Source organism: Triticum urartu, chromosome 4A (assembly GCF_056163025.1).
Source record: "Triticum urartu cultivar PI428250 chromosome 4A, HENAU_Tu73, whole genome shotgun sequence".
NCBI lineage: Eukaryota > Viridiplantae > Streptophyta > Magnoliopsida > Poales > Poaceae > Triticum > Triticum urartu.
Genome location: NC_141876.1, coordinates 447,385,412 through 447,412,448, shown reverse-complemented (window position 1 = coordinate 447,412,448; position 27,037 = coordinate 447,385,412). Strand labels below are relative to the sequence as shown.

Below are 27,037 nucleotides of genomic sequence, written 5' to 3'. Positions count from 1 at the left end.
ATGAGCCAGCTGAGGGCTTTTTATAATCTTTCTTTCTTCTGAAATAGATGTTGGCCTCTTTTGTCTCCTTTACTTTGTCTCCTTTACTTTTTCGTATCACACGTATTGGCCAGGGAAATGTTTCCTATTTTCATCAAAAAAATCTGAGCGGGCAAAGACAGAGGCGTTCCCAAAAGCAATATGCCAGAAGATCAAGTAAGGAACATAACAAATGAGCAGTCTCATTAATTATATACGTCATACAGAGTAAACAAACTGATCAAGTTAACATGAATGGCATACGTACGAGACTATCCCGTGTATATTTATTAGCGGAAACGTCTATATTATACATACATATGTACCGGCCATGAACACATCTCCGAATACAACGGAGTGATGCGCATGCACATGACAAGGGAGTAGTAGGCCGGCCGGCCGGCCGGCTGGCCTTTCCTAGTGTCAGGAGGCGACGCTGCTGTTGGCGTTCTGCAGAGACTGTAGCTGCGCCTTGCCGCTGAGGCCCCGCTGCCGGATGTGTGCCCGATACTCGTCGAAGGTCATCTCCGGATACAGCGCCGGGCGTCCCGGCGCCACCAGCTCCGCCATGGGCGCCACCGGCACGTCGCTCCGCGGGTTGTAGAAGAAGGCGAGCGATAGCCGCTCCTCCGCTGCACTCACTGTCACCCGGTGCTCCACGCTCTTGTACGCCGCGTTGCTCAGCACCTGCGTACGTAAGCACACAGAGTTAAGAGTAGTACACCATTTATATATTTTCTCTATACGTTAATATAAGACGTTTTTGCAGTTCATTTCCGAGTCGTAAACAATACACCATTTACAATCAATTCGATCGAGAGGCTATTGGTGTCACACGTTGAGGGAGCTCAGGTGCGGAATAGACTTGATGGGTGATAGCTCCGGCACTGTGGCACCATCAAATGCAAAATAATCAAAGGCGTAGGCCGATTAGACACGCCTCTGGCTATAGCTACTGAGTAGGTGTCACTTGCACCTGAACCATTTTCTAATATGCCTATAGAGGAATATCACATGAAAGAAGAGAAATATGTCATTTCCACCATCAAATTGAATTTCCGCCTTGTTAGTGCCTACGCCTACCCAAGGTCCAAATCTAGCTAGAAGTAGTAGCCTTTTTACAGAAGCCAAATTGACCCCAGAAGCCAAGGAAAATAACACAAGAGAGTACTATCTTGTGTGACAGAAATAATTCCACGTCGATCTTTGAACTTTCAATGTTGTTTCATAGCATTTTTTCGTTATAGAAGCGCGTGCTCGCAAAGATAGTACCTTTTCATTCTTTTTGCTATTGCACAGCGTGCTCACAAAGGTTAGCACGTAGTACGTGACTCCCTCCGGTCTTTTTTAGTTTTTGCATATGAGTTTTGTCCGAACTACTTTGACCAAACATATCTAAAAAAGTAGTATCAACATTTACAATGTCAAATCAATATTGTTAGGTTTATTATTAAATAGTTTCGTTGTTACTATTCATCATCCAGGTGCAGAATAAGTTATTCTTCACCCGAGGTAATCTTACGATCATTTCATAATTAAATTACGTTTCGAATTTAAATAGTTACATTCCTATTGATTCACTACGTAAAATTTGACATAAGAAAGTAAAAATATAGGTCATAAGACAAGAAAATTTACAGTTTATGTGTATTTTAAACTATGTTTTTACGTTTGCAATTTTACATAACATAAAATATTTTTTACGGTGATTATATATTTTTTTACGGTCCCTTTTTGCGTCGGAGAAAAGAGAAAACTTACTGAACGTAAAATTACGATGCATTGATGGTAAAATAGAGGGGGATGAAGAATAACTATAACTATAACTATAACTATATATATATATATTTGTATTGTGGATGTTGATACTTTTTAATATATATATGGTCAAACTTTGCAAAGTTTGATTTGACACAAATCTAATTCACGGAGTAAAAAGGACCGGAGGGAGTACAACAAAGTAGAGTTACACATCAAAAGACGTATGTGTAGCAAACTGAGTGTAGCTTAGATGGTTAGGTTCTTTGTGATGGAACCAACCCATCAGATTTGAAGTCCTACACTTGGCACTGATACTCCTTATCGACTATGAGACATCTATGATGTGATGGCTTCATCAACCTCAGGATGTATAGTATCTCTAAGGTGCTCATACGAATAAAATGTGCATGCATGTGTTAGTAGGGATGAATGTATGTTCGTGTATGTGGGAACTATGTTAAAAAAAGACATATGTGTAATCAACTTAAAGTTACTTCTTACTCACATGAACGTAAAAAAATGGAATCTATACTTACCACTAACTTTATTTCTAACTATGTAGATTGGAAAAGTGAAAATGATATGCATATATTTAGTTTTACCATATTCAAAAAGTAATATTACTATATTTGTAATCCTTATATAATCAAATTGTCTATCAACAGTTTCTTTAGTCTTGGATTTTTTTTTTGAAATATTTAGTCTTGGACTAATATCCAATCATTCGCATCTCACCTCACTCTAGACATAAACCATACACCAAAAAGTTCAATGATGTACTTTTAGGTTAACTAGTGTATAACTATTTAACCACTCTTAAAAAGAATCCAAAATAGTGTACAAAAATTTTATGATTAAGATTTAAAAAAACAGGTAACTGAAAATTAACAAAATTGTCATAAAAAATCAAAATTTAAAACCCTTGGTCCTATTTTCGCTCCAGGATTCGTGTCTATGTACAAAGAAATATCATGCTTTTGGTGAATATTTTCGCAGATAACAAACACATAAACTCTCTTTTTTTCTTTTTTTTTTCTTTTTGCGGGAAGGAACACATGAATTCAAAACATAGGAATAGAAAAAACGCGAGACTTGAGATGTCATATATCCAGAAAAATCCCCGAAACCATGAATTGGATGTCATGTAAGAAAAACACAGGAATCACAGACACCAGAAGAAGAGAACAAACAAATATGAGGTAAATTCATGTGATGGAAACATATCTTTCACGTGGATTCGTCATTATGTCGGGAAACAATCAATAGGATACGCCTACGCTTTGTTACTTGGAGAAGCAGTTTCTTGTCCAATTTTTCAATGCAGTTCCACTGATACGTGTCGACAGCTGAGGCTACCGTCCCGGACCCCCACAACCGGTTTTGTTTTCGTTCCCGGCCTTTTCCCGGGTTGCACTCAAGTAGAATAGGTGCAAGTGCAACGTAGTACACCACGATTGCACGTAGTACATAGATACTGTACATGTTGTACCTTTTCGGTGCGTGTAATGATTCACGACTGGTTGCCTAATTTGTTTGTTTTCTTTTCGTTGCACCTTTTCTACAATTTTACTTGGTTCTATAATAGTATTTTTTTGAATGATATTTTACTTTTTGTTTGCATGGATGGTATGGTAATTTTACTTGGTTCTATCAACTCACGGGTGCGTATACCATATGTGTACGCTGTCGCCTGTACGTATGCGCGTCCCTGCCACATACACGTAACGTACTTCCGTAGTACGCGGCACGTGTGTATATACCTGGATCTGGTCTCCGACGTTGACGATGAAGGCGTCAGGGACCGGGTCGACGGTGATCCACTGGCCATCCTTCTTCACCTGCAGCCCCCGAACGTGGTCGTCGACGAGCAGCATGGTCATGCCGCCGGGGTCCGAGTGCGCCGCCACGCCCAGCGTCAGCTCCGGCTGCGGGCACCTCGGGTAGAAGTTAACCCTCATGCATGCCCCCTCGCCGCCCTCCCCGCCGAACGCTGCCTGCAGCCTCCCGCCGTCGAGTCCCAGCCCCTTGGACAGCACCTTTGATACCCTCCGGCACAGCTTCACCACCTCCTCGCCGTACTCCTCCGTCGCCTCCCTGCCATGCATGCATACACATCGGCCAGCTAAATAACTTGTGAATTAATTGGATCGACGAGCATGCGACGCGAGTGCGTGTAGGTAGACCTAGGTGCCTGTGTGCGTACCGTAGGGTGGACGGAAGGGACGGCCACTTGTCGTGGCTCTTGATCGACGGCGGGAGGAGGTGCAGGAAGTAGTAGTCGCCCCAGTCGAGGTGTCCACCCTTGGTGGTACCGAGACGACTGCCGTAGCCCTCATACGTCGCCGGCGAGTTGGCGTACCGCTCGCGCACCTCGGCTGGCTGCCTGAAGAAGCCGCGCCACGACGAGCGCGCCCGCCGCAGCAGCTCAGGACTCACGCCGTGGTTCACCGCCTGGAAGAACCCCCACTCCTGGCACGCGGCGTCCACGGCACGGACTGTCTCGTCCGAGTCCGGCATTGACATGTCCACTACCGGGATGTTTAGGCTGCCGCCGCCATGTGAGACCGCCGGTTGGAGGGTCGTCGCCGACGGCCGATCCAACGGCAGCTTGACGTACCGCTCGGGTATTGTCTCGCCGCAGGTGTCCGACACGGCCTGCACGCGCACCACGGGCTCCGGCCAGCCGGCGCCACCGTTGAAGCAGCTACTCATCGGAGCTAGTACCTAGCTTGAGGCGGGTAGTGTTAAGGCGCTCCAACACTAAGCGCCTTTTATAAAGGAAGCAGAGGATAAGGGAGAGATAGTCATTATTGAGGTGTTGAGAATATACAATTGAGCTAGTGCTTTGCTAGGGCATGAAAGCAACGTATATAGGATAATACAAACACGTGCTGCAAAGATTAAAAGTAGCTACAGCATGGGATTAACATTAACTAGTACAGTAGTATATATTGTTTTGTGTGGCTAGGGTTCTTGTGTGGACATACTTTATGCTAGTGCTTTTGTGGACTCTATACCCATCCTATATTATATATACTACTTTTATTAGCTAGGTCAGTGAAACTTAACAATCATGAGCAAAACAATGCACGTTTTCTGCATTCTTGCGCCTTGTCATGAGCATTTGAGCGTGCTATAGCTCTCTTTGATCACTTGCAGCTTTCGAAGACCATACCTTACGTATATAATTGTCTATAAGTCACATCGAGAATGAATAACAGTGCTTATTTGTGACATGTGTGTTAGTATTAATCTGTATAGTGTTGACTAATCTTTTTTTGAAGGAAAAAAGAAATCGTTAGTATACAATTTTTCCCGCGCATGTATATATGTATACGGTAGTAGCTAGGAAGCCAACCGTTGGTTGCATGCCTCTCGGATGCGGATACTGGCCAAAAGATAAACTTTTCTATTATTAAAAATCGGCAATCTTATCTGGCTGACGTCCCAGGGAGCAATTTCTGGCGAACGCCCCCGGAGCCCTTCCATTTGGATCTAAGGGTGGCCGTTTTCTACAAGAAATACCCTAAAGAGACTAAAAGTAATCCGCAAAAAAAAAGAGAGACTAAAAGTAGGAACTGGCATGACAGTTTTCAAAACTGCCAACCCTATATACATAAAATGACACTCAGGTTGTTCGCATGTCCACCCCTAGCCGGAGACCGTTCGCCAACTAGCGGGATCCTTAAAAGTATAGATTCATTTCAATAGAGAGTACAACGGTGGACTCTGCAATTGATTGTTGCACACCGCGACCTATGTATTTATCTTTTATTTTAATTTTTTAATAATATACATTTTTATTAACTTTTTTGCGAGAACATTTTTATTAACTTAATGTGTACCCTCCAAGTTGTATGAACACATTATTTGGAACGTGGTTAAATGGAGTGGATTCAAACATAATGAGTCATATTTGGATAGGAGTATGCGCGTTATTATGGGCTATCTGGAACACTAGGAATGACATAATCTTAACCGGAAAAACTTTATCAACTTTTTGCAGGTTATCCATAAAACTACTGCTTGGATCCGTACGTGGTCGTTACTCATCCATGCGGATTCCAAGGAGCATTTGAATACTGGGTGCAACCGATGGGAGACAGTCGCTTGGATGGCGAGCTACTAATAGACTAGGTGTGTAGGCATCGTGGCCTTTGGCTATTTTCGCTGGATGTGGCATCTTTTTATTTCATTTTGCTTTGCTCCATTTGTGAGTCAGACTTGCACTACAGACTTGTGTTCGTACTTGTTTTCATATTATGGTTGCATGCATCAATCTGATGCAGAGGTAGGGGGTTAACCTCCTTTTCCAAAAAAAACTTAATGCGTAGCATCAAGCAGATGCAGAACTTGATGAGTGACACCAGGCATCTGCATAATTAAGATGCACACATCCAGAATCAACAATTTAAAAGAAGAAGGATATGAATGATAGATGGGCAACATTTTAGTTATATGTTACCGACACGATGTCTATGTCGATGGAGGTGGTGAACCCCTATCAGTAGATTATGATGTCACCCATTGTTGGTGAAACCTTCCTGGCCAGCCACTTCAATCATATACACACCCCTTTAAACAACGGTCAGTACTTCATTTGGTCCAGCGTAAATAACCCACGTAGGAAGCAACCGAAAATAACCTATGTATTTACCTATTCCCTTTGTACAAATAACATCCCTCCAATCATGTAGTAGAAAGCAACAAAATTTTATTCAAAGGACAAAATACGAGATAGGACACACTAGCAAATCCACCTCCTGCGATACTAGTGTGTTAGATCTTCATCTTTCTTTCATGTTCTTGAGAAGGCATCCCCTCCATACTTCGCCGACGAGCCCTTTTATTCGCCTCCCCTCTACCTGCCACTCCGATGGCCCGTTGCGGGGAGGGGAATCCTAGTGCCTCCCCTCCTGTTAGTACTTTAGGTTAGGGTTTCTTAATCCTTGCAGGTGCGCTGCTCGGGCGGATCGCAGTGCTTCTTGTTTGAGATTGTCTTCCAGGCTCGGACCCTCCTTGAGTTCGTCCATCTGGACATATTCGATGGACCTCCGGCGTAGATTCCTGTCGCATCCTTGGGGCGGCGAGGTTAGTGTTTCTCGTTGTGCGTGTGCGATGACGAGATTTGGTGTTAGTTGCTTTAGATATATTCAAGGGTTGAACGACGACGACTACGACTCCAGGGGCTGGTCCTTAGGGCACGTGCTCCAAGACTTCCTAGTTGTCATCGACATGGTTAAGCTGCCTCTGGTAGGGGAGCGGTGATAGCGACACGTCGATGACTCGTTCTGGCGACGGTAGTGGTCATTCGACGGTCTAGAGCCCTTGATGTAGTTTTTGTTAAGTTTGAGGCCTTTGTACTTCTTATAAATATTTTACCTTCCACACCGGGGAGATCATCACTCCACCCGCAAATAACGCTAGTGCAGTAATCAGTTTAATCTAGCAACCTTTTTTCTTGTCCCAGCACAGCTAGTGCCTTCAAAGACGAGTAACACATGTGGCCTTGAATTGTTCTTTGAAGAGAGTAGCTATACTGCTACACATGTCATAGGCATCGTGTGTGCTAATAAGATGCTTTCGTTTGCAGACACTGACAATGCAACAATATTCAACTAGGTTAATTTATTCCCTCAAGAAAAAACTAGGTTAATTTAGGCAGGCACATGAACTGATTGCTGACTTTTTGTTCCTCTCGAGATTAATCGTTTTCCTTTGTTGTACAGTAGCCTAGATGTTTGGTTAGATTTCTCTTTCTCCTCCACGTGGTCTAATAATAAAGGCTTTTTTGGATCTAGCAAAATTTAGTAAATGTTGTACTCCATGTCAAAATCAAAATCTATGGAGTATATAGATCGATATACAGCCCCACAATTTTCTCTTTTGCTAATTTGGGTGGACAATATTTGATTTATCACATGTATATTCCCTGATTAAAGAATAACTTCTCTAGAGTTGTGAACGTCATGCATGATGTATCTCCCACAAATGTAGTCCTGAATTTAACTTTTGATAAAATATTAGGAAAATAAACTTTCGTAATATTTTACGTTTGCCTAAATTTAACAGTCGTAACATTTACAGCCATTATAGCTTTAAAATTGTTCTAAGGGATAGTAGGTGCTCTTGAGGTCTTTAGTGTGTCTCTTATCTTCCCACTATCAAACGCATGAAATGGTGCCAAAAATGGCGATTGTATGGAGAAGATTTGGGCGTTTCCACGGTCGTTACCATGTGGTACGAGCAGCGATACGACTGCGTATAGTCGTACCAATACCCAGCTTGTGTTTTGTCCTCTACCCCAAGCTCGCTGGTTAAGTATATTGACATTAACTTTTACGTACTACCACAACTTAATAAAATGACCAAAAAACCAAAGGTCTTATCTCAACGAGACGAATGACTTCCAGGTTGCTTCTTCATTAGAGATCATCTTGACGTCGCTCCTTTGGAATTCACCAAATACAACATCGGTTCTCCTTTGCCTTGCTCCGAAGTTGGCTCTTTTTACACAGCTGGTCGAAGCAGACTTTCATGAAAAATAGTATCTCAGTTTGTACATCGTTCCCAGTAACACTAGTAGAAAAAGGGCGTAATGTGAAGCACATTAGTCCCGGTTTGCAACTGAACCGACATTAATGTGATCATTAGTGCCGGTTCCAACGGCTAGACGGTCGGCGCTCATTAGAGCATCTCCAGCCGTCCTCCCCAGGAGGCATTTTTTCCGCCTCCTGGGGGGCTGCCGGCAAAAACTTCGGCCTGGGGGTGGAATTTTTTCCACTCGTTGCGCCCCCAGAGCTCCATGGACAGGCTCCTCCGACAAGACAGGGATCATCCATTCTCCCATCCCTCCTCTCCTCCATTCCTTCAAGTAAGAAACAAACAAACAGAGCTCCATCGCCAAGAAACCACCACCGAGTTGCTTGCCGGAACCAATGGCGACCACCAAGAAGAGGGAGATGGTGTTCTTCGACGTGGAGGCTGCGCAGTCCCCGTCGCTGCCCGGCGAGTGCAGCCTGCTGGAGTTCGCCGCCATCCTCGTCTGCCCACGCCGCCTCGTCGAGGTCTCCAGCTACTCCACCCTCATCCGCCCGGACGACGCCGGCGCCGACGGTGGCGTCCTCTCCGCCTCCTCCGGCGCACCCTTGTTCGAGGACGTCTTCCCGGACATCTTCTGGCTGCTGGACGGCCGCGTGTGGGCGGGCCACGGCATCCGGCGCGCCGGCTGCCCGCGCATGCGCGAGGCCTTCGCCGCCTTCGGCCTGGGCGCGCCGGAGCCCGTGGGCGTCGTCGACTCGCTCGACGTGCTCGCGCAGGGCGCGCAGGGGTGCTTCGGGCCGGCCGCCGCCGGGGACGACGGCCAGGAGGAGGACGAGGAGGCGGCGGCCCTGGCGGAGCACTTCGGGATCGGCGCGCGGCGGGCGCGGGGGCTCCGGTGCCTGGACGGCGCGCGCGTGAGCCTCGAGGTCCTGGGACACCACAAAGGAATGGAATTTTTTTCACGGCGGCGGCGGCCCCCCGCGCCCGCGCGGGGACAGCGGCGGCGGCAGCGAGGGCCAAGCGCGAGGAGGATGCGGGGCGGCAAGCTCGGCGGGTCCGGCGCAGCTGGACGTCGTCGGCGAGGCGTTCTGTGCGGGCAGGAGTTGGTGGGGGAGAGAAATAGAAAAGAGATCACGTGGGTGGGCCCGAAGGAAAAGCGAGGAGAGAGAGGGAGTGGGAGGCTGACAATGGGCCCAAAGCAACTAAAGTAGTCTCTCTCCTCCCCCAGCTGCCCCCTGGGATCCTGGGAATGGGATGAGAGCGTCGGCCGTAGTTTTGGCCAAATCCGGCGATATTTATGCTCCTGGGGGCGCGAGTGGAAACTTTTTTGACCGCCGGCGCTGGAAAAGTGCTCTTGGGGGCCTTCCTGGGGAGACGGGTGGAGATGCTCTTAGTATCGGTTCTTGGCGAATCTTTAGTACCGGTACATGTCACGAACTGGTACTAAAGAGGCAGTGGCTAGTTGTCGTCATGCTGGGGCCGACCAGCCCCTTTAGTACCGATTCTTCGCATGAACCGGCACTAAAGAGGTTGTGAAAGCCTGTTTTTAGTCCCACCTCGCTCCCCTAACAGGGTTTTTATCACCTTAAATATGTTACTTCTGAAACTATCACAAGCACTTGGTCTTTACTGAACTCTATGTGTAGAATTTGTGGCCGCAATATGAGTCTTCACCGGTTTCTAAACCGTTGATGACTCATATTGACAATTCGGATTGTACACAAAAAGATCATTAATGATCAATGTATTTTTATGTATATTTTTACATGTTTACACCGGCAATTCAAAAGTTTAATAACTTATTACAACTCTGTACGTTTTTTGCATTCAGCATGCACCATTCAAAGTCACGTCATCAACTTTCAACTCTTTCTGACATAATTTGCTATTTTTCATGCATTTACTAATTTGTTTTAAGCTAAATGACCATGAAATTGAAAAGCTCTACAAATGAACTCTGAAAAGGTTGAAACTTGACATGGTATCATCATTTCACCCGCATAGCATGTGCAAAAAAGTAGAGATGCCACGGCAAAAACTGGATGCACTTCGTGTACAAACTGAACAATCTCTTTCGAAGTATCAGGGTTTCAGACAAAAATTCATTTGTTACACCGGCAATTCAAAATTTTATTAACTCATTACAACTCCGGGCGTTTTTTGCATTCAGCATGCACCATTCAAAGCCACGTCATCAACTTTCAACCCTTTCTGACATAATTTGTTTTTTTCATGCACTTACTGATTTGTTTTGAGCTAAATGACCCTGAAATTGAAAAGCTCTACAAATGAACTCTGAAAAGATTGAAACTTGGCATGATATCATCATTTCACCCGCATAGCATGTGCAAAAAAGTAGAGAGGATCACGACAAAAACTGGATGCACTTCGTGTACAAACTGGACAATCTCTTTCGAAGTATCAGGGTTTCGGACGAAAACTCATCTGTTACACCGACAATTCAAATTGTTAATAACTTATTACAACTCCAGACGTTTTTTGCATTCAGCATGCACCATTCAAAGCCACGTCATCAACTTTCAACCCTTTCTGACACAATTTGCTATTTTTTATGCATTTACTGATTTGTTTTGAGTTAAATGGCCCTGAAATTGAAAAGCTCTACAAATGAACTTTGAAAAGATTGGAACTTGGCATGGTATTACAACTCCGGACGTATTATCAATTTGAATATAATGATAAAACACACTACTATTAAACATAAGAAAAAATAATCATTGAAAAACTATTTTTAAAGTTAAGTTATTCACAAATTAGTGATTCACAAAAATTTCAAATAATTCAAATTTAAACTATTTAAAGTATTCACAAAGAAACTATAAATACAACAAAAAACTACTTAGAAATAAATAGAAGAAAATATATAAAGCAGAAAAGAAAATAACTATATAAAAAATTATTTCGGCGCTGCCCAGTGGGCCTGCTCGGCCTTGGGCGTGGATATGCAGGCCCATAAGGCCGAGCAGGCTCACAAGGAAGCGCGGGAAAGTTAGGCCCAGAAGCCTGCTTTAGAGAGGACCTCGAAGGAGCTGCCGCAGCTGGCTTTATAAACCAGTGCGGCTGCCCTTCGCTCGGCAAGGTGGGACTAAACTTTGTGCACCGCGGAACGGGAGCGCACCCTCTTTAGTACCGGTTCGTGGCTCCAACCGGTATTAAAGGGGGGGTCTTTAGTACCGGCTGGAGCCTTGTACCGGTACTAAAGAGGGTGCGGTTCCCGCCGCTCGGGCTGCCAATTTTGACCTTTAGTACTAGTTTGTGGCTCCAACTGGTACTAAAGGCCTCTCCTATATAAACAACGCTTACGAAAATTTTCAGTTAGTTGCCGTCTTCGTTGCGCGCCTGTCCCTGTGCCGCCCACGTCGCCGCCCCGTCATCGCCGCCCCCATCCCATCGCCGTCGTCGCCGCCCTCGTCATCGCCGCCCAGCCCGTCGCCGTCATCGCCCGCCCGCGAGCGTCGCGCACCGTCCCGGCCCGTCACGCCGTCGTCCCCGCCCCCGTCATCGCCGCCCCATCCCCTCGCCGTCGTCGCCGCCCGCACCCGCGTCGCCCCCTCGTCATCGCCGCCCCGGCCCGTATGTCGTCGTCGCGCCGCCCCGGTAACACACACACAGTACACACACAAAGTAAACAACATATTTTTTTCCTGTTTTCTGTTTTTTAGTTCATTATACTTTTATGTTATATAAATGTTAGATGAAGAATTAGATATATAGAAATATATGTTAGATATTAATGTCAAATGTTAGATGAATTAGATAGAAATTATATGTTCGATATATATTTAATTTAGTTATATGAGATTTGATCATCTAATTAAAATTTTACTATATAGAACTAACTACTTTATTTTTAGTAAGAAAATTAATAGAACTAGTTTAGTTGAATTAATTAGTTTAACTAGTTAGTTGAATTAGTTGAGCTACTTTATTTAGGTATATTTTTTAGTAAGTGCTTAGTTGAATTAGTTGAATTAATTAGCTGAACTAGTTGAATTAGTTGAATTAATAGAACTAATAAGTGTTTAATGTTTCACCTATGAACATAGGAATGTCGTCTGACGACGAACACGATTTCATTATGTGCGAATACTGCGAAGACCAGCGCGGCCTGTGCGACAGAAATTTCCTAGTTGATGATAGGCACTTCAGCATCAAGCTGGATGAGAACTTCGAAGTGGATACAGTAAGTCACAACGACAAGCCTTCTTTCGTAATTAAGCATGACTTATGCTTCAAGTGCTTCAACTTATAATTTTAAATTTTCACTATTCTACTAGCGTATCCCCTGCCATGCAAGAATTTTTGTCTTGGATAAGATACGTTTCAGTCCTAACAAAACTATGGAGGTAAAGAAAGTTTACTTGAAGATCGAGCATAGTTATACCTTCAACGTCAAATTATATAATGGAGACATCTACACCTATTTTGAAAGCAAAACTTGGCAAGCACTATGCAAAGCTTATGCATTTGAGCCTGATATGTTTATCACCTTCGATATTCGTTCCGAAGATGATATTGAAGGTAATAGAGACATTTGGGTCGATGTGCAGACGCCTCCAGTTCTACCATTATGTGAGTTTCTCAACCATATTTATGTATTCGATATTGTTTATTCAAAAATAGTTTACAACTAATTTCTATTGACAACTTATTTCCATTCAAGCAAACATGTCCGGCGCTTGGTAGACAGGACTGTCCACTGTCCCGGGGCTGAACTAAACTGCGAGCAGATAAGTCATTATGTTTCATGGATTGAGGATCTTGATGCTGTCAAGACAAATTATTTTCCTGAATTTGAAAATCTTAGTACTCAAAATGTGCGAACAATAGTGATCGTATTGAACCACAGTCACCTCTATTTAGGAAAGATGGTAAGATTTTTACTACTTGTCCTTAGTGCATCTTTTGCATACATTATTTTTCAAGCTAAACTTCATGTTGGTAAGTAATGTTACTATACGATGTTCTTCAATAGGGACTCCCGATGACAGTTGTGCCTCAGTGGATCGGTACTAAAGGTCGTATGTCAATGGTTAGCTTACGGCCAAGACATCCTACAATGCACATGAGTGCATTCAGGATTTCTAAAAGCGAGGAATGCTTAATAGTGAAATATTGGAGCAAAATTGTTAATGATCGCAGAGAAGTACTAGGGGGAAGCAATCAGAAGCGCAACCCACGATTAGGAGACATGTTCATCTGCATGCTCCAATATGATGAATCAGGAGAGCTATACATGTTCTATGCTATTTTACCTAAGAGAGAGCAGCAGGAGTGATTAGCTAGCTAGCTCATGCTCTTAGTACTTGTCCTCTCATGTCTGTGTTCTTTGTCCTGAACTTAATCTCAAAGAGCGATTTGCTTTTGTGGTCTTATGAATGCTTAATTATAATGTTGAACTCGATGATATCTTTGCTTCTGGTACAAGTGAATGTTTCTTATTTAAGCTAGTGCTGATAGCGGTAATGACTATGATGATTAAATGGTGGTAATGACGACTATGATGATTTTTAGCTAGCTAGCTACTATACTGTTGTTGGTGATGATATGATGTTAAGAGTTTTTATATTAATATGATGATGATGAGTTATTATATCATTTATGAAAGAAACCGCAGATTAGTTTCAACTGGATGGATCCTAGCTAATTAAGTGATCAAGTATATGCCATATCGAGTGGCATATACTTGATCACTTAATTAGCTAGGATCCATCCAGTTGAAACTAATCTGCGGTACTTTCACCTAATGATTTAAAAACTCATTATAATGTAAAAACAATCTATAAATTAAATTGAAAACACAAAATTAAAGGAAAAATAAAAATAAAACCAAAACCCCCCAAACATTTAGTACCGGTTGGTGTTACCAACCGGTACTAATGCTCGCCGCGGACCCGGGCCTGGCTCATGCCACGTGGTGGCACTTTAGTGGCGGTTCGTGCCGAACCGGTACTAAGGGGGGGACCTTTAGTCCCCACCCATTAGTGCCGGTTACAGAATTGGCACTAAAGGCCCTTACGAACCAGTGCTAAATCCCGATTCTGCACTAGTGTAAAGTGCACATGCGAGTGTTATTGTGAGTGTTCCATTCACATTCGAGGTGTCACGGGCAAACAAATAAGCAATATAGCAAGTTTAAATTTTGACAAAGACTAGAGCAAGGATTTCTTAATATGTAACCACAAGGAAACAAGTACAAGTAGTACATCAAGGAGTTATGGCAAGATAGTATTACGCCAAGAACTTATTAACAAGGCTCCATAGTGTTCCCTAGAATAGCAAGGAAATTACATGTCAGTGATAATGTTGCGTGGGTACCCCAAGCGAAAATCAACTTCTCGAGGAATTTGACTGTTGCTGCATATCGAGTCAAAACATCCATGAGATCACCCATATCTTTCACCTTCTGCTTAAAACGTCTGAGTTTCTGAACCAAAGGCTGGAAATGACAATTCTTCTCCAGAATAAGGATAGCTTGAGCAACTGTGATGCTGTATAAAGAATGAATAATATCTGCAACACGATGAGACCAACGGTGTGCACTCGTCATGCTGATCGCCGTGCTCTAGATCAACAATCATTGTTGGGCGTTTGCATGTTCCCTGGAAATTCTTGATAAAACGCTCCTTCAGCTCTTCCCAGGTGTTGATTGAGTTGGGGGGGCGGGAGTTTTTCAACCACGTGCGTGCTGGCCCCCCTAACATCATGGTCAGATAACGAGCACATACCACATCACTGACTTCCAGCATATCCATTAGTAACTCATAGCTCTCAATCCACTCAGCCGACTCCAGACCGGGTTTATAATTAGAGATCTTGCGAGGACTGATAAGTCTCCAACGTATCTATAAGTTTGATTGTTCCAAGCTATTATAGTGTCAATCTTGGATGTTTTACATTCAATTATATGCTATTTTATATTATTTTTTGGGGCTAAAGTATTAACCCAGTGCCTAGTGCCAGTTGCTGTTTTTGCCTGTTTTGGGGTTTCCAGGAAATCAGTACCAAACGGAATCCATCTGCTACGAAACTTTTTGACGAATGTTTTATGGACAAGAGAGACCGTAGAAGCTTCAGGAGGAGACCAGAAGGGAAACGGGGAGACGACAAGGCAACAGGGCATGCCCAGGGGGTAGGCGCATCCTAATGCCTTGTGGGCTCCTCCTGGCTCCGTCCAACCTAATTCCACCTCTATAAAATCTCTAAAATCGGAAAACCAACAGACAACCACCCAAAATATTTTTTCTCCACTGTAAGTTTCTCTTCTTCCGCGATCCCGTCTGAAGGCCTTTTCCGGTACTCTTTCAGAGGGGGAATCGATCACGAAGGGCTTCTACACCATCCTTGCTACCTTCCAATAATGCGTGAGTAGTTCACCACAGACCTACGGGTCCATAGCTAGTAGCTAGATGGCTTCTTCTCCCTCTTTGATCTTCAATACAACGTTCTCCTCGATGTTCTTGGAGTTCTATCAGATGTAATCTTCTTTTGCGGTGTGTTTGTTGGGATCCGATGAATCGTGGGTTTATGACCAGATTATTAATATTAATTGATTATTCTCTGAATTTTATTATGCATGATTGTTATAGCTTTGTATTTTTCTCCGATCTATCTGTTTGGTTTGGCCAACTAGATTGATTTATCTTTTGTGGGAGAGGTGCTTTGTGATGGGCTCAATCTCGCGGTTCTCTATATCTCAGTGGTAGAAAGGTCCAAGACACATATTTGTATTGTTGACATTAAGGGTAAAATGACGGGATTTATTCATATTGATTGGGTTTACTTTGTCTATATCATGTCGTCTTGCTTAAGACATTACTCTTTTTTATACTTAATACCATAGATGCATGTTGGATAGCGGTCGATTGGTGGACTAATAGTAGTAGATGCAAGCAGGAGTCAGTCTACTTGTCTCGAACATCATGCCTATATACGTGATCATTGCTTTGAATATCGTCATAACTATGCGCTTTTCTATCAATTACCCAACAGTAATTTGTTCACTGATACGTCTCCAACGTATCTATAATTTTTTATTATTCCATTATATTATATTAACAATTTTGGATGTTTTATATACACTTTCAAGCAATTATATATCATTTTTGGGGAATAACCTATTAACGTAGTGCCTAGTGCTAGTTGTTGTTTTTTGCTTTTTTGATTTTGCAGAATATTAGTAGAAAACGAAGTCCAAATGCCATGTAACTTTTTTGGAGATTTTTTTCTGGATAAAAGAGACACTAGAAGCTTCGGGAGAAGACCATATGATGAATGGTGGGCTCACGAGGCACCAAGGCATGCCCTGGTGGCTTGTGGGCCCCACAAGGCTTCGTTTGACCTAATGATACGTCTCCGTCGTATCTGCTTTTCCAAACACTTTTGCCCTTGTTTTGGACTCTAACTTGCATGATTTGAATGGAACTAACCCGGACTGACGCTGTTTTCAGTAGAATTGCCATGGTGTTATTTATGTGCAAAAACAAAAGTTCTCAGAATGACCTGAAACTTCACGGAGCGTCCTTTTGGAAATAATAAAAATACCGGCAAAAGATGAAGGCCAGGGGGCCCACACCCTAGCCACGAGGGCAGGGTGCGCGCCTGCCCCTGGGTGCGCCCCCTACCTCATGGGCCCCCTGGAGCTCCTCCGACCTCAACCCCAACTCTATATATTCACTTCCGGGGAGAAAAAAATAAAGGAGAAGGATTCATCATGTTTTACGATACGGAGCCGCCGCCAAGCGCTAAAACCTCTCGAGAGGGCTGATCTGGAGTCCGTTCGGGGCTCCGGAGAGGGGAGTCCGTCGCCATCGTCATCATCAACCATCCTCCATCACCAATTTCATGATGCTCACCGCCGTGCGTGAGTAATTCCATCGTAGGCTTGCTGGACGGTGATGGGTTGGATGCGATTTATCATGTAGTTGAGTTAGTTTTGTTAGGGTTTGATCCCTAGTATCCACTATGTTCTGAGATTGATGTTGCTATGACTTTGCTATGCTTAATGCTTGTCACTAGGGCCCGAGTGCCATGATTTCAGATCTGAACCTATTATGTTTTCATCAATATATGAGAGTTCTTGATCCTATATTGCAAGTCTATAGTCACCTACTATGTGTTATGATCCGGCAACCTCGAAGTGACAATAATCGGGACCACTCCCGGTGATGACCGTAGTTTGAGGAGTTCATGTATTCACTATGTGTTAATGCTTTGGTCCGGTACTCTATTAAAAGGAGGCCTTAATATCCCTTAGTTTCTGCTAGGACCCCACTACCACGGGAGGGTAGGACAAAAGATGCCATGCAAGTTCTTTTCCATAAGCACGTATGACTATATTTGGAATACATGCCTACATTACATTGATGAATTGGAGCTAGTTCTGTGTCACCCTATGTTATGACTGTTACATGATGAACCGCATCCGGCATAATTCTCTATCACCGATCCATTGCCCACGAGCTTTCCATATATTGTTCTCCGCTTATTTACTTTTCCGTTGCTATTGTTACAATCACTACAAAATACCAAAAACATTACTTTTGTTATCATTACCTTTTGCTACCGTTACCACTACTATCATACTACTTTGCTACTAAATACTTTGCTGCAGATATTAAGTTTCCAGGTGTGGTTGAATTGACAACTCAGCTGCTAATACTTGAGAATATTCTTTGGCTCCCCTTGTGTCGAATCAATAAATTTGGGTTGAATACTCTACCCTTGAAAACTGTTGTGATCCCCTATACTTGTGGGTTATCAAGACTATTTTCTGGTGGCGTTGCCGGGGAGCATAGCTCTATTCCTTGAGTCACTTGGGATTTATATCTGTTTATCATTATGAAGAACTTGAGAGATCCAAAAACCAAGATTTATCCCTCAACTACGAGGGGAGGTAAGGAACTGCCATCTAGCTCTGCACTTGATTCACCTTCTGTTGTGAATAAGCTTGCGACACCTAAACCTGCTTCTGCTATTCATTCTAATATGTCGCATGTTATTGATGATGCCACTTCTCCTATGCATGATACTTATGATGAAACTACTTCTATGCTTGATACTACTGTGCCACTTGGTGAATTTCTTGATGAACAACTTTCCAGGGTTAGAGAGAATGAAATTATTGAAACTGATAATATTGATGAAAGTGATGATGAAGACTCTCCCCTAATAAATATGAATTGCGTGTTGTTCCTGAGGGTTATGTAATGGATGAAGAATCTGCTAGAGCTATTATTGCTTCCAATGATAGATATGATCTAAAGTGGTTATTAGCTAAATGGAAGCAGCAATCCCTTAATGCTAGAATGAAACCTGACCCTGCTTTTGCTACTTCACCTACCTGTGTTACTGATAAGGATTATGATTTCCCTATTGATCCTGATATAATTAGTTTGGTTGAATCTGATCCTTTTTATGGCTATGAATCTGAAACTGTTGTGGCACATCTTACTAAATTAAATGATATAGCCCTGTTCACTAATGATGAGAGAACTCGTTAGTTTTATATCCTTAAAATATTTCCGTTCTCATTAAAGGGTGATGCTAAGATATGGTTTAATTCTCTTGATCCTGGTTGTGTGCGTAGTCCCCAGGATATGATTTATTACTTCTCTGCTAAATATTTCCCTGCCCATAAGAAACAAGCTACTTTAAGGGATATATATATAATTTTGTGCAAATTGAAGAAGAGAGTCTCCCACAAGCTTGGGGGAGGCTTCTCCAATTACTTAATGCTTTGTCTGATCATCCTCTTAAGAAAAATGAAATACTTGATATCTTTTATAATGGACTAAACGATGCTTCCAGATATTACCTGGATAGTTGTGCTGGTTCTGTTTTCAGGGAAAGAACACCGGATGAAGCTGAAATTCTATTGAATAATATGTTGACTAATGAAAATAATTGGACACTTCCTGAGCCAACTCCTGATCCTATTCCTAAACCAACTCCGAAGAAGAGGGGTATTCTATTTCTTAGTCCTGAATATATGCAAGAGGCAAAGAAATCCATGAAAGAAAAGGGTATTAAAGCTGAAGATGTTAAGAATTTACCTCCTATTGAAGAAATACATGGTCTTAATTTACCGCCTGTCGAAGAAATGCATAATTTTAATCCATCGCCTATTGAAGAAATACATGGTCTTGATAACCTGACACAGGTAGTAGAGGTAAATTCTCTCTATAGATATGATAAAGCTGAAATCCCATTTACTAAGTTTGCTAGCCCATGCTTAGATGAGTTTGATAAGTTTATGGTTAAGCAAGAAGACTTCAATGCTTATTTTGGTAGAGAATTAAAACGCAGTGCTGATATGCTTGAACACTTGGGTGATTATATGGCTAATGTCAAAGGTGAACTTAAACTTATTAGTAAACATGCTTCTATAGTTACCACTCAAGTAGAACAAGTACTTCAAGCTCAAAATGATTTGCTCAATGAATTGAATAGTAAGAATAATGATTTTGCTGTTAGAGTGGCTACTAGAACTGGTAAAATGACTCAGGAACCTTTGTATCCTGAAGGCCACCCTAAGAGAATTGAGCAAGATTCTCAGAGAAATAATATAGATGCACATAGTCCTTCTAAAAGGAAGAAAAAGAAGAATGATAGGACTTTGCATGCTTCTAGTGAACCTATTACTGAAACACCTGAGAATCCAAATGATATTTCTATTTCTGATGCTGAAACACAATCTGGTAATGAACCTGAAACTAGAGATAATGTTAATGATAATGTTCATGTTGATGCTCAACCTAGTAATGATAATGATATAGAAATTGAACCTGCTGTTGATCTTGATAACCCACAATCAAAGAATCAACGTTAAGATAAAGAAGACTTTGTTGCTAGGAAACATGGTAAAGAAAGAGAACCATGGGTTCAGAAACCCATGCCTTTTCCTCCCAAACCATCCAAGAAAAAGGATGATGAGGATTTTGAGTGCTTTGCTGAAATGATTACACCTATCTTTTTGGGTATGCGATTAACTGATATGCTTAAAATGAATCCTTATGCTAAGTACATGAAAGAAATTGTTGCTAATAAAAGAAAGATATCGGAAGCTGAAATTTCCACCATGCTTGCTAATTATACTTTTAAGGGTGGAATACCAAAGAAACTTGGAGATCCAGGTGTACCCACTATACCATGCTCTATTAAAAGAAACTATGTTAAAACTGCTTTATGTGATCTTGGAGCCGGTGTTAGTGTTATGCCTCTCTCTTTATATCGTAGACTTGATTTGAATGAGTTGACACCTACAGAAATATCTTTGCAAATGGCTAATAAATCAACTGCTATACCTGTCGGTATTTGTGAGGATGTGCCTGTTGTGGTTGCAAACGTTACTATTTTAACGGACTTTGTTATTCTTGATATTCCCGAGGACAATAGTATGTCCATTATTCTTGGAAGACCCTTTTTGAATACGGCAGGGGCTGTTATTGATTGCAACAAAGGCAATGTCACTTTTCATGTTAATGGTAATGATCATACGGTACACTTTCCGAGGAAACAACCTCAAGTCCACAGTATCAATTCTATTGGAAAAATTCCATCGATTGTTTTTGGAGGTTTTGAATTTCCTCTTCCTACTGTCAAGAAGAAATATGATATTCTAATTGTTGGGGATGTGCATATCCCCGTTGAGGTAACCTAGTGTTATTCGAAAATTCTCCGGTTCCATGTTATTCGGAATGAGTTTGTTAACAAGACTTGATCAACCTTGTTAATGGATTCCTTTTGATGATCATGAGATGGATGAATTTAGAAAACACAACTCTCTGTACCCTCCTCTTACTTTCTGTTATTTATATTAAATAAAATAAAAATAGTATTTTCTGTCTGTTATCTGAATTATCCGTGCAATATAAAAATACCCCGAAAATAAAAGTTCTCCAAATGCCCTGTAATTTAAATATGATTTTTTCTGAAATATTTGAGAATAGTTGGCACTTAGAACACAACAGGGGGGCATCCACCTGGCCATGAGGGTGGAGGGCGCGCCCCCTGCCTCGTGGGCCCACGGTGGACCTCCTCCACTTATTCCTGCACCCACACACTCCTTCTTCCTCCCACAAACACCATTATCCAGTTCAAACCCGAGTCCAAGCTCATTTTGCTGCCATTTTCGATCTCCTTGCTCAAAGCACCTCTCACAAAACTGCTTGGGGGGATTATTCCTTGGTATGTGACTCCTCCATTAGTCCAATTAGTGTTTGTTCTAGTGCTTTATTCATTGCATATTTTTGCTGCTTAGGTGACCCTGTTCTCGAGCTTGCATGTCAAATTTATATGGTTCCAAGTAGTTCTAATGCATGATATGAGCTCTAGGCACTTGTAGGAGTAGTTGCTATCAATTTTGTTGGGTTTGGTTCACTTTTATTTTGAAGTTACTAAAAATTTCAGAATTTTTCAGAAAATAATGAAGAGATTTTTGAGGGGCTCATTGAGCCGAAGCTCGAAGGAAAAGAAAAATGAAGAAGCAAAGAAGCCCAAATATAATCTGCCTCGCACCGCGGAGGTTCGGCCGTGTAAATGGCCCTCCGATGCTTTCTTGAGAGCAACCGGGATTTATGAGGATTTTTATGAATTGGCTTAGAATGCAGGCCTCACCGACTTCCTCCGCGACCAACGTGAACAGTATCTCTTACTCACCAATACTTTTGTGCAAAACTTCTACTATTACCCTAGGGAATCACCTCCTCCAGTAGAGTTTCATTTATATGATGTGGTTAAGAAGATGTCACCATATGAATTTTGCAGAGTTTGCAAAATACCTTTTGAGGGTAGCTTAGAGGAACCACATCGTAAATACGTGGATGGGTTTATTGACACTATCACTGTAGGAGAAACTAGGAGGGTTTCCGATGCAAGAATCACTAGCATACATTTTCCTGTTTTACGCTACTTTGCAATATTTGCTAGTCGTTGCTTAATTGGTCACGGAAACTGTGGAAACCTTAGTGTTCCTGATATTTTTATTTTGTTCCATGGTTTATTCCGTGACGACTCTGTTAGTATGGGCGGTATTATTGCTAAACGGTTAAGTCTGAATCGTACAAAGGGCCCCATCTTTGGTGGTATCTATGCTTCACGCCTTGCTGCATATTATAACATACCCATTAGGCACTTTGAAAAAGAAGAAAAATTGCTGCCTACTGTTTATTTAGATTATAAGAGTATGGTAGCGCATGATTTTATTATAAAGAATAGGGAAGGGGAGCTTATATACAAATTTTTCTTTCATAAACGTCATCCTGAGACTATCAAATTGCCTGCTCCTTCCTTGTTTGATTTATCTACAGGCCAGTACCTCGTCTCACCGGAGGACATTCACGCTTACCGGAACCCTACATCATCCATAGAGCCAGAGTCGGAACCACAAGTTGATCCTCCACGACAGTCTAATTACCAGTGGGATCCGGAGATGATTGCCACCCAGTGGCAATCAGAGTCTTCTTCTTCGCAGTACGACCCCAACTATTACTATGGATATCCGCCAGGCCAACCGTGGCCGTAGACCAACTTAGGCCAAAAGCCTAAGCTTGGGGGAGTACGTATTTCCCACCGACATTACATTTATGTTCACACACTCATTGCTAGATGTCGGTGCTCATACTTTTTCATTGTAACATCCATGCTAGTTTATTTTATTTTTTATGCTTTCTTCTTGTGTGCTTAATAAACCTTAAGAAAAACAAAAAAAATTAGTTGTAGCTTTTAGCTACTTTTAATTTCCATACTTGTAGTAGTAATTAAAAAGAAAACCCAAAAAGTTTTCTTGTTCTTCTTTTGCTTGTTGGGAGCTTTCCCATGTAAATAATTTTATTTCTTTTCTTTGGGGGTCGATAGGAGAAGACCATAATTAAATTGTTGAAGTGGCCCTTATATGCATTATTGTTGATCTGACAAAAGAGCCCATATTGCCTTGTCTTCTCCTGTTTATTGAATGCTTGCAGATTCCAGCTTAGTCCAATGCACATGCACTATTATTATTATTCACATCATTCGGTCGTGCAAGTGAAAGGCAATTATGACGATATTTGATGGACTGACTGAGATGAGAAAAGCTGGTATGAACTCGACCTCTCTTGTTTTTGTAAATATGATTAGTTCATCGTTCCTGATTCAGCCTATTATGAATAAACATGTTTGCAATGACAATTAGAGATTATAGTTGCTTATGCCATGCTTAATTAGCTAGGAGCTTATAATGGTTTACCTTGCGTGCCAACATGCTATTAAAATGGTTGTGATGTGGTATGATAGGGTGGTATCCTCTTTTGAATGATTCGAGTGGCTTGACTTGGCACATGTTCACGCATGTAGTTGAAACAAAATCAACATAGCCTCTACGATATTTATGTTCATGGTGCATTATATAGTACTCATGCTTGCATTTGGTGTCGATTAATTTTAATGCATGTTCATGACTGTTGTCGCTCTCTAGCTGGTCGCTTCCCAGTCTCTTTCTAGCCTTCACCTCTACTAAGCGGGAATACTGCTTGTGCATCCAACTCCATAAACCCCAAAGTTATTCCGTATGAGTCCACCATACCTACCTATATACGGTATCTACCTGCCGTTCCAAGTAAATTTGTATGTGCCCAACTCTAAACCATCAAATAAATATCCTGTTTTGCATGCTCGAATAGCTCATGTATCAACTAGGGCTGTCCGTATCTTCCATGTTAGGCGGGTTATTCTCAAGAGGAGTGGACTCCGCTCCTCACTCACGAGAAAATGGCTAGTCACCGGGATGCCCAGTCCCATGCTTTATGCAAACTAAATCAAAAATAATTGCAAACAAACCCCCCTGGGACTCTTGTTAGTTGGAGGCACTCGTTGTTTTGAGAAAGCCATGATTGATGCTTGTTGGTGGAGGGGAGTATAAACTTTTCCATTCTGTTTGGGAACCGCCTATAATGTGTGTAGCATGGAAGATATCGCCATCTCTTGGTTGTTATGTTGACAATGAAAGTATACCACTCAAAACATTATTCACCTCTATTTCAAAACCGAGCTCTGGCACCTCTACAAATCCCTGCTTCCCTCTGCGAAGGGCCTATGTATTTACTTTTATGTTGAGTCATCATCCTCTTATTAAAAATCACCAGTTGGAGAGCACCGCTGTCATTTGCATTCATTACTGTTAGTTTACATTGAGTATGACTTGACTGGATCTCTTTTACCATGAATTACAATGTCTAGTTAGTCCTTGATCTTTAAAGGTGCTCTGCATTTATGTTTTGCGGTCTCAGAAAGGGCTAGCGAGATACCATCTTGTCATATCATATTATGATTGTTTTGAGAAAGTTTTGTCATCCATGATTTATTATTATTGCTGGCTAGTTGATTATGCCATTGATATAAGTAAACATGAGACCTAAGCGTTATTGTGAATATGGTTAGTTCATAATCTTTGCTGAAAACTTGAATGCTGGCTTTACATATTTACAACAACAAGAGCAAACAGAGTTTGTAAAAGTTTTTCTTTATCACTTTCAGTTTGTCAACTGAATTGGTTGAGGACAAGAAAAGGTTTAAGCTTGGGTGAGTTGATACGTCTCCGTCGCATCTCCTTTTCCAAACACTTTTGCCCTTGTTTTGGACTCTAACTTGCATGATTTAAATGGAACTAACCCGGACTGACGCTGTTTTCAGCAGAATTGCCATGGTGTTATTTATGTGCAGAAACAAAAGTTCTCGGAATGACCTGAAACTTCATGGAGCGTCTTTTTGGAAATAATAAAAAATACTGGCAAAAGATGAAGGCCAGGGGGCCCACACCCTAGCCACGAGGGTGGGGGGCGCGCCTGCCCCCTGGGCGCACCCCCTACCTCATGGGCCCCCTGGAGCTCCTCTGACCTCAACCCCAACTCTATATATTCACTTTCAGGGAGAAAAAAATAAAGGAGAAGAAATCATCACGTTTTACGATACGGAGCCGCCGCCAAGCCCTAAAACCTCTCGGGAGGGCTGATCCGGAGTCCGTTCGGCGCTCCGAAGAGGGGAATCCATCGCCATCATCATCATCAACCATCCTCCATCACCAATTTCATGATGCTCACCCCCGTGCGTGAGTAATTCCATCGTAGGCTTGCTGGACGGTGATGGGTTGGATGAGATTTATCATGTAATCGAGTTAGTTTTGTTAGGGTTTGATCCCTAGTATCCACTGTGTTCTGAGATGGATGTTGCTATGACTTTGGTATGCTTAATGCTTGTCACTAGGGCCCGAGTGCCATGGTTTCAGATCTGAACCTATTATGTTTTCATCAATATATGAGAGTTCTTGATCCTATCTTGCAAGTCTATAGTCACCTACTCTGTGTTATGATCCAGCAAGCCCGAAGTGACAATAATCGGGACCACTCCCGGTGATGACCGTAGTTTGAGGAGTTCGTGTATTCACTATGTGTTAATGCTTTGGTCCGGTACTCTATTAAAAGGAAGCCTTAATATCCCTTAGTTTCCGCTAGGACCCCGCTGCCACGGGAGGGTAGGACAAAAGATGTCATGCAAGTTCTTTTCCATAAGCACGTATGACTATATTCAGAATACATGCCTACATTACATTGATGAATCGGAGCTAGTTCTGTGTCACCCTATGTTATGACTATTACATGATGAACCGCATCCAGCATAATTCTCTATCATCGATCCATTGCCTACGAGCTTTCCATATATTGTTCTCCGCTTATTTACTTTTCCGTTGCTATTGTTACAATCACTACAAAATACCAAAAACATTACTTTTGTTATCATTACCTTTTGCTACCGTTACCACTACTATCATATTACTTTGCTACTAAATACTTTGCTGCAGATATTAAGTTTCCAGGTGTGGTTGAATTGACAACTCAGCTGCTAATACTTGAGAATATTATTTGGCTCCCCTTGTGTCGAATCAATAATTTTGGGTTGAATACTCTACCCTCGAAAACTGTTGCGATCCCCTATACTTGTGGGTTATCACCTAACTCCGCCTCTTTAAATTCTATAAAATTGTGAAACCAACAGAGTCTACGAAATACCTTTTCTGCTGCCGCAAGTTCCAGAACAACGAGATCCCATATGGAGGCCTTTTTCGGCACTCTATCACAGGGGGATTTGATCACGGAGGGGCTCTACATCATCCTTGCCGCCCCTCGATGATTCATGTGTAGTTTACCATGGACCTATGGGTCCACAGTTAGTATCTAGATGGCTTCTTATCTCTATTTGATCTTCAATATAATGTTCTCATCGATGTTATTGGAGATCTATTTAATATAATGACTTCTTGCGGTGTGTTTGTTGGCTTGCGATGAATTGTGAGTTTATGATCAGATCTATCCATGAATATTATTTGAGTTTCCTCTAAACTCTTTTATGCATGATTACTATACCTTTGTATTTCTCTCTGATCTATTGATTTGGTTTGGCCAACTAGATTGATTTTTCTTGCAACAGGAGGGGAGCTTTGTAATGGGTTCGATCTTGCCATGCTCAATCCCAGTAATAGAAGGGGACATGACACGCATGTATCGTTTCTATTAAGGGTATAAAGATGGGGTTTATCCGTACATGAGTTTATCTTGTCTACATCATGTGATCTTGCTTAAGGCATTACTCCGTTTTTCCATGAACTTAATACACTAGATGCATGATGGCTAGCGGTCGATGTGTGGAGTAATAGTTGTAGTTG

At 42.1% G+C, this 27,037-nt stretch overlaps 2 protein-coding genes across 2 annotated transcripts; one reads left to right on the top strand and one right to left on the bottom strand.

Moving 5' to 3' along the window:
* Nucleotides 1–200: 200 nt before the first annotated feature.
* LOC125552057 (jasmonate-induced oxygenase 2) lies at nt 201–4,535 on the bottom strand. Its single transcript, XM_048715522.2, has 3 exons — nt 3,983–4,535; nt 3,540–3,873; nt 201–705 (listed from the first exon to the last, which is right to left on the bottom strand). The coding sequence occupies exons 1-3, from the start codon at nt 4,489–4,491 to the stop codon at nt 442–444; spliced, it is 1,107 nt and encodes a 368-aa protein (XP_048571479.1). The 5' UTR covers nt 4,492–4,535; the 3' UTR covers nt 201–441.
* Nucleotides 4,536–8,702: 4,167 nt separating this feature from the next.
* On the top strand, nt 8,703–12,049 carry LOC125554802 (protein NEN4-like). The gene is made up of 3 exons (XM_048718214.2): nt 8,703–9,248; nt 11,659–11,916; nt 12,038–12,049. The coding sequence occupies exons 1-3, from the start codon at nt 8,718–8,720 to the stop codon at nt 12,047–12,049; spliced, it is 801 nt and encodes a 266-aa protein (XP_048574171.2). The 5' UTR covers nt 8,703–8,717.
* The last annotated feature ends 14,988 nt before the right edge of the window (nt 12,050–27,037 follow it).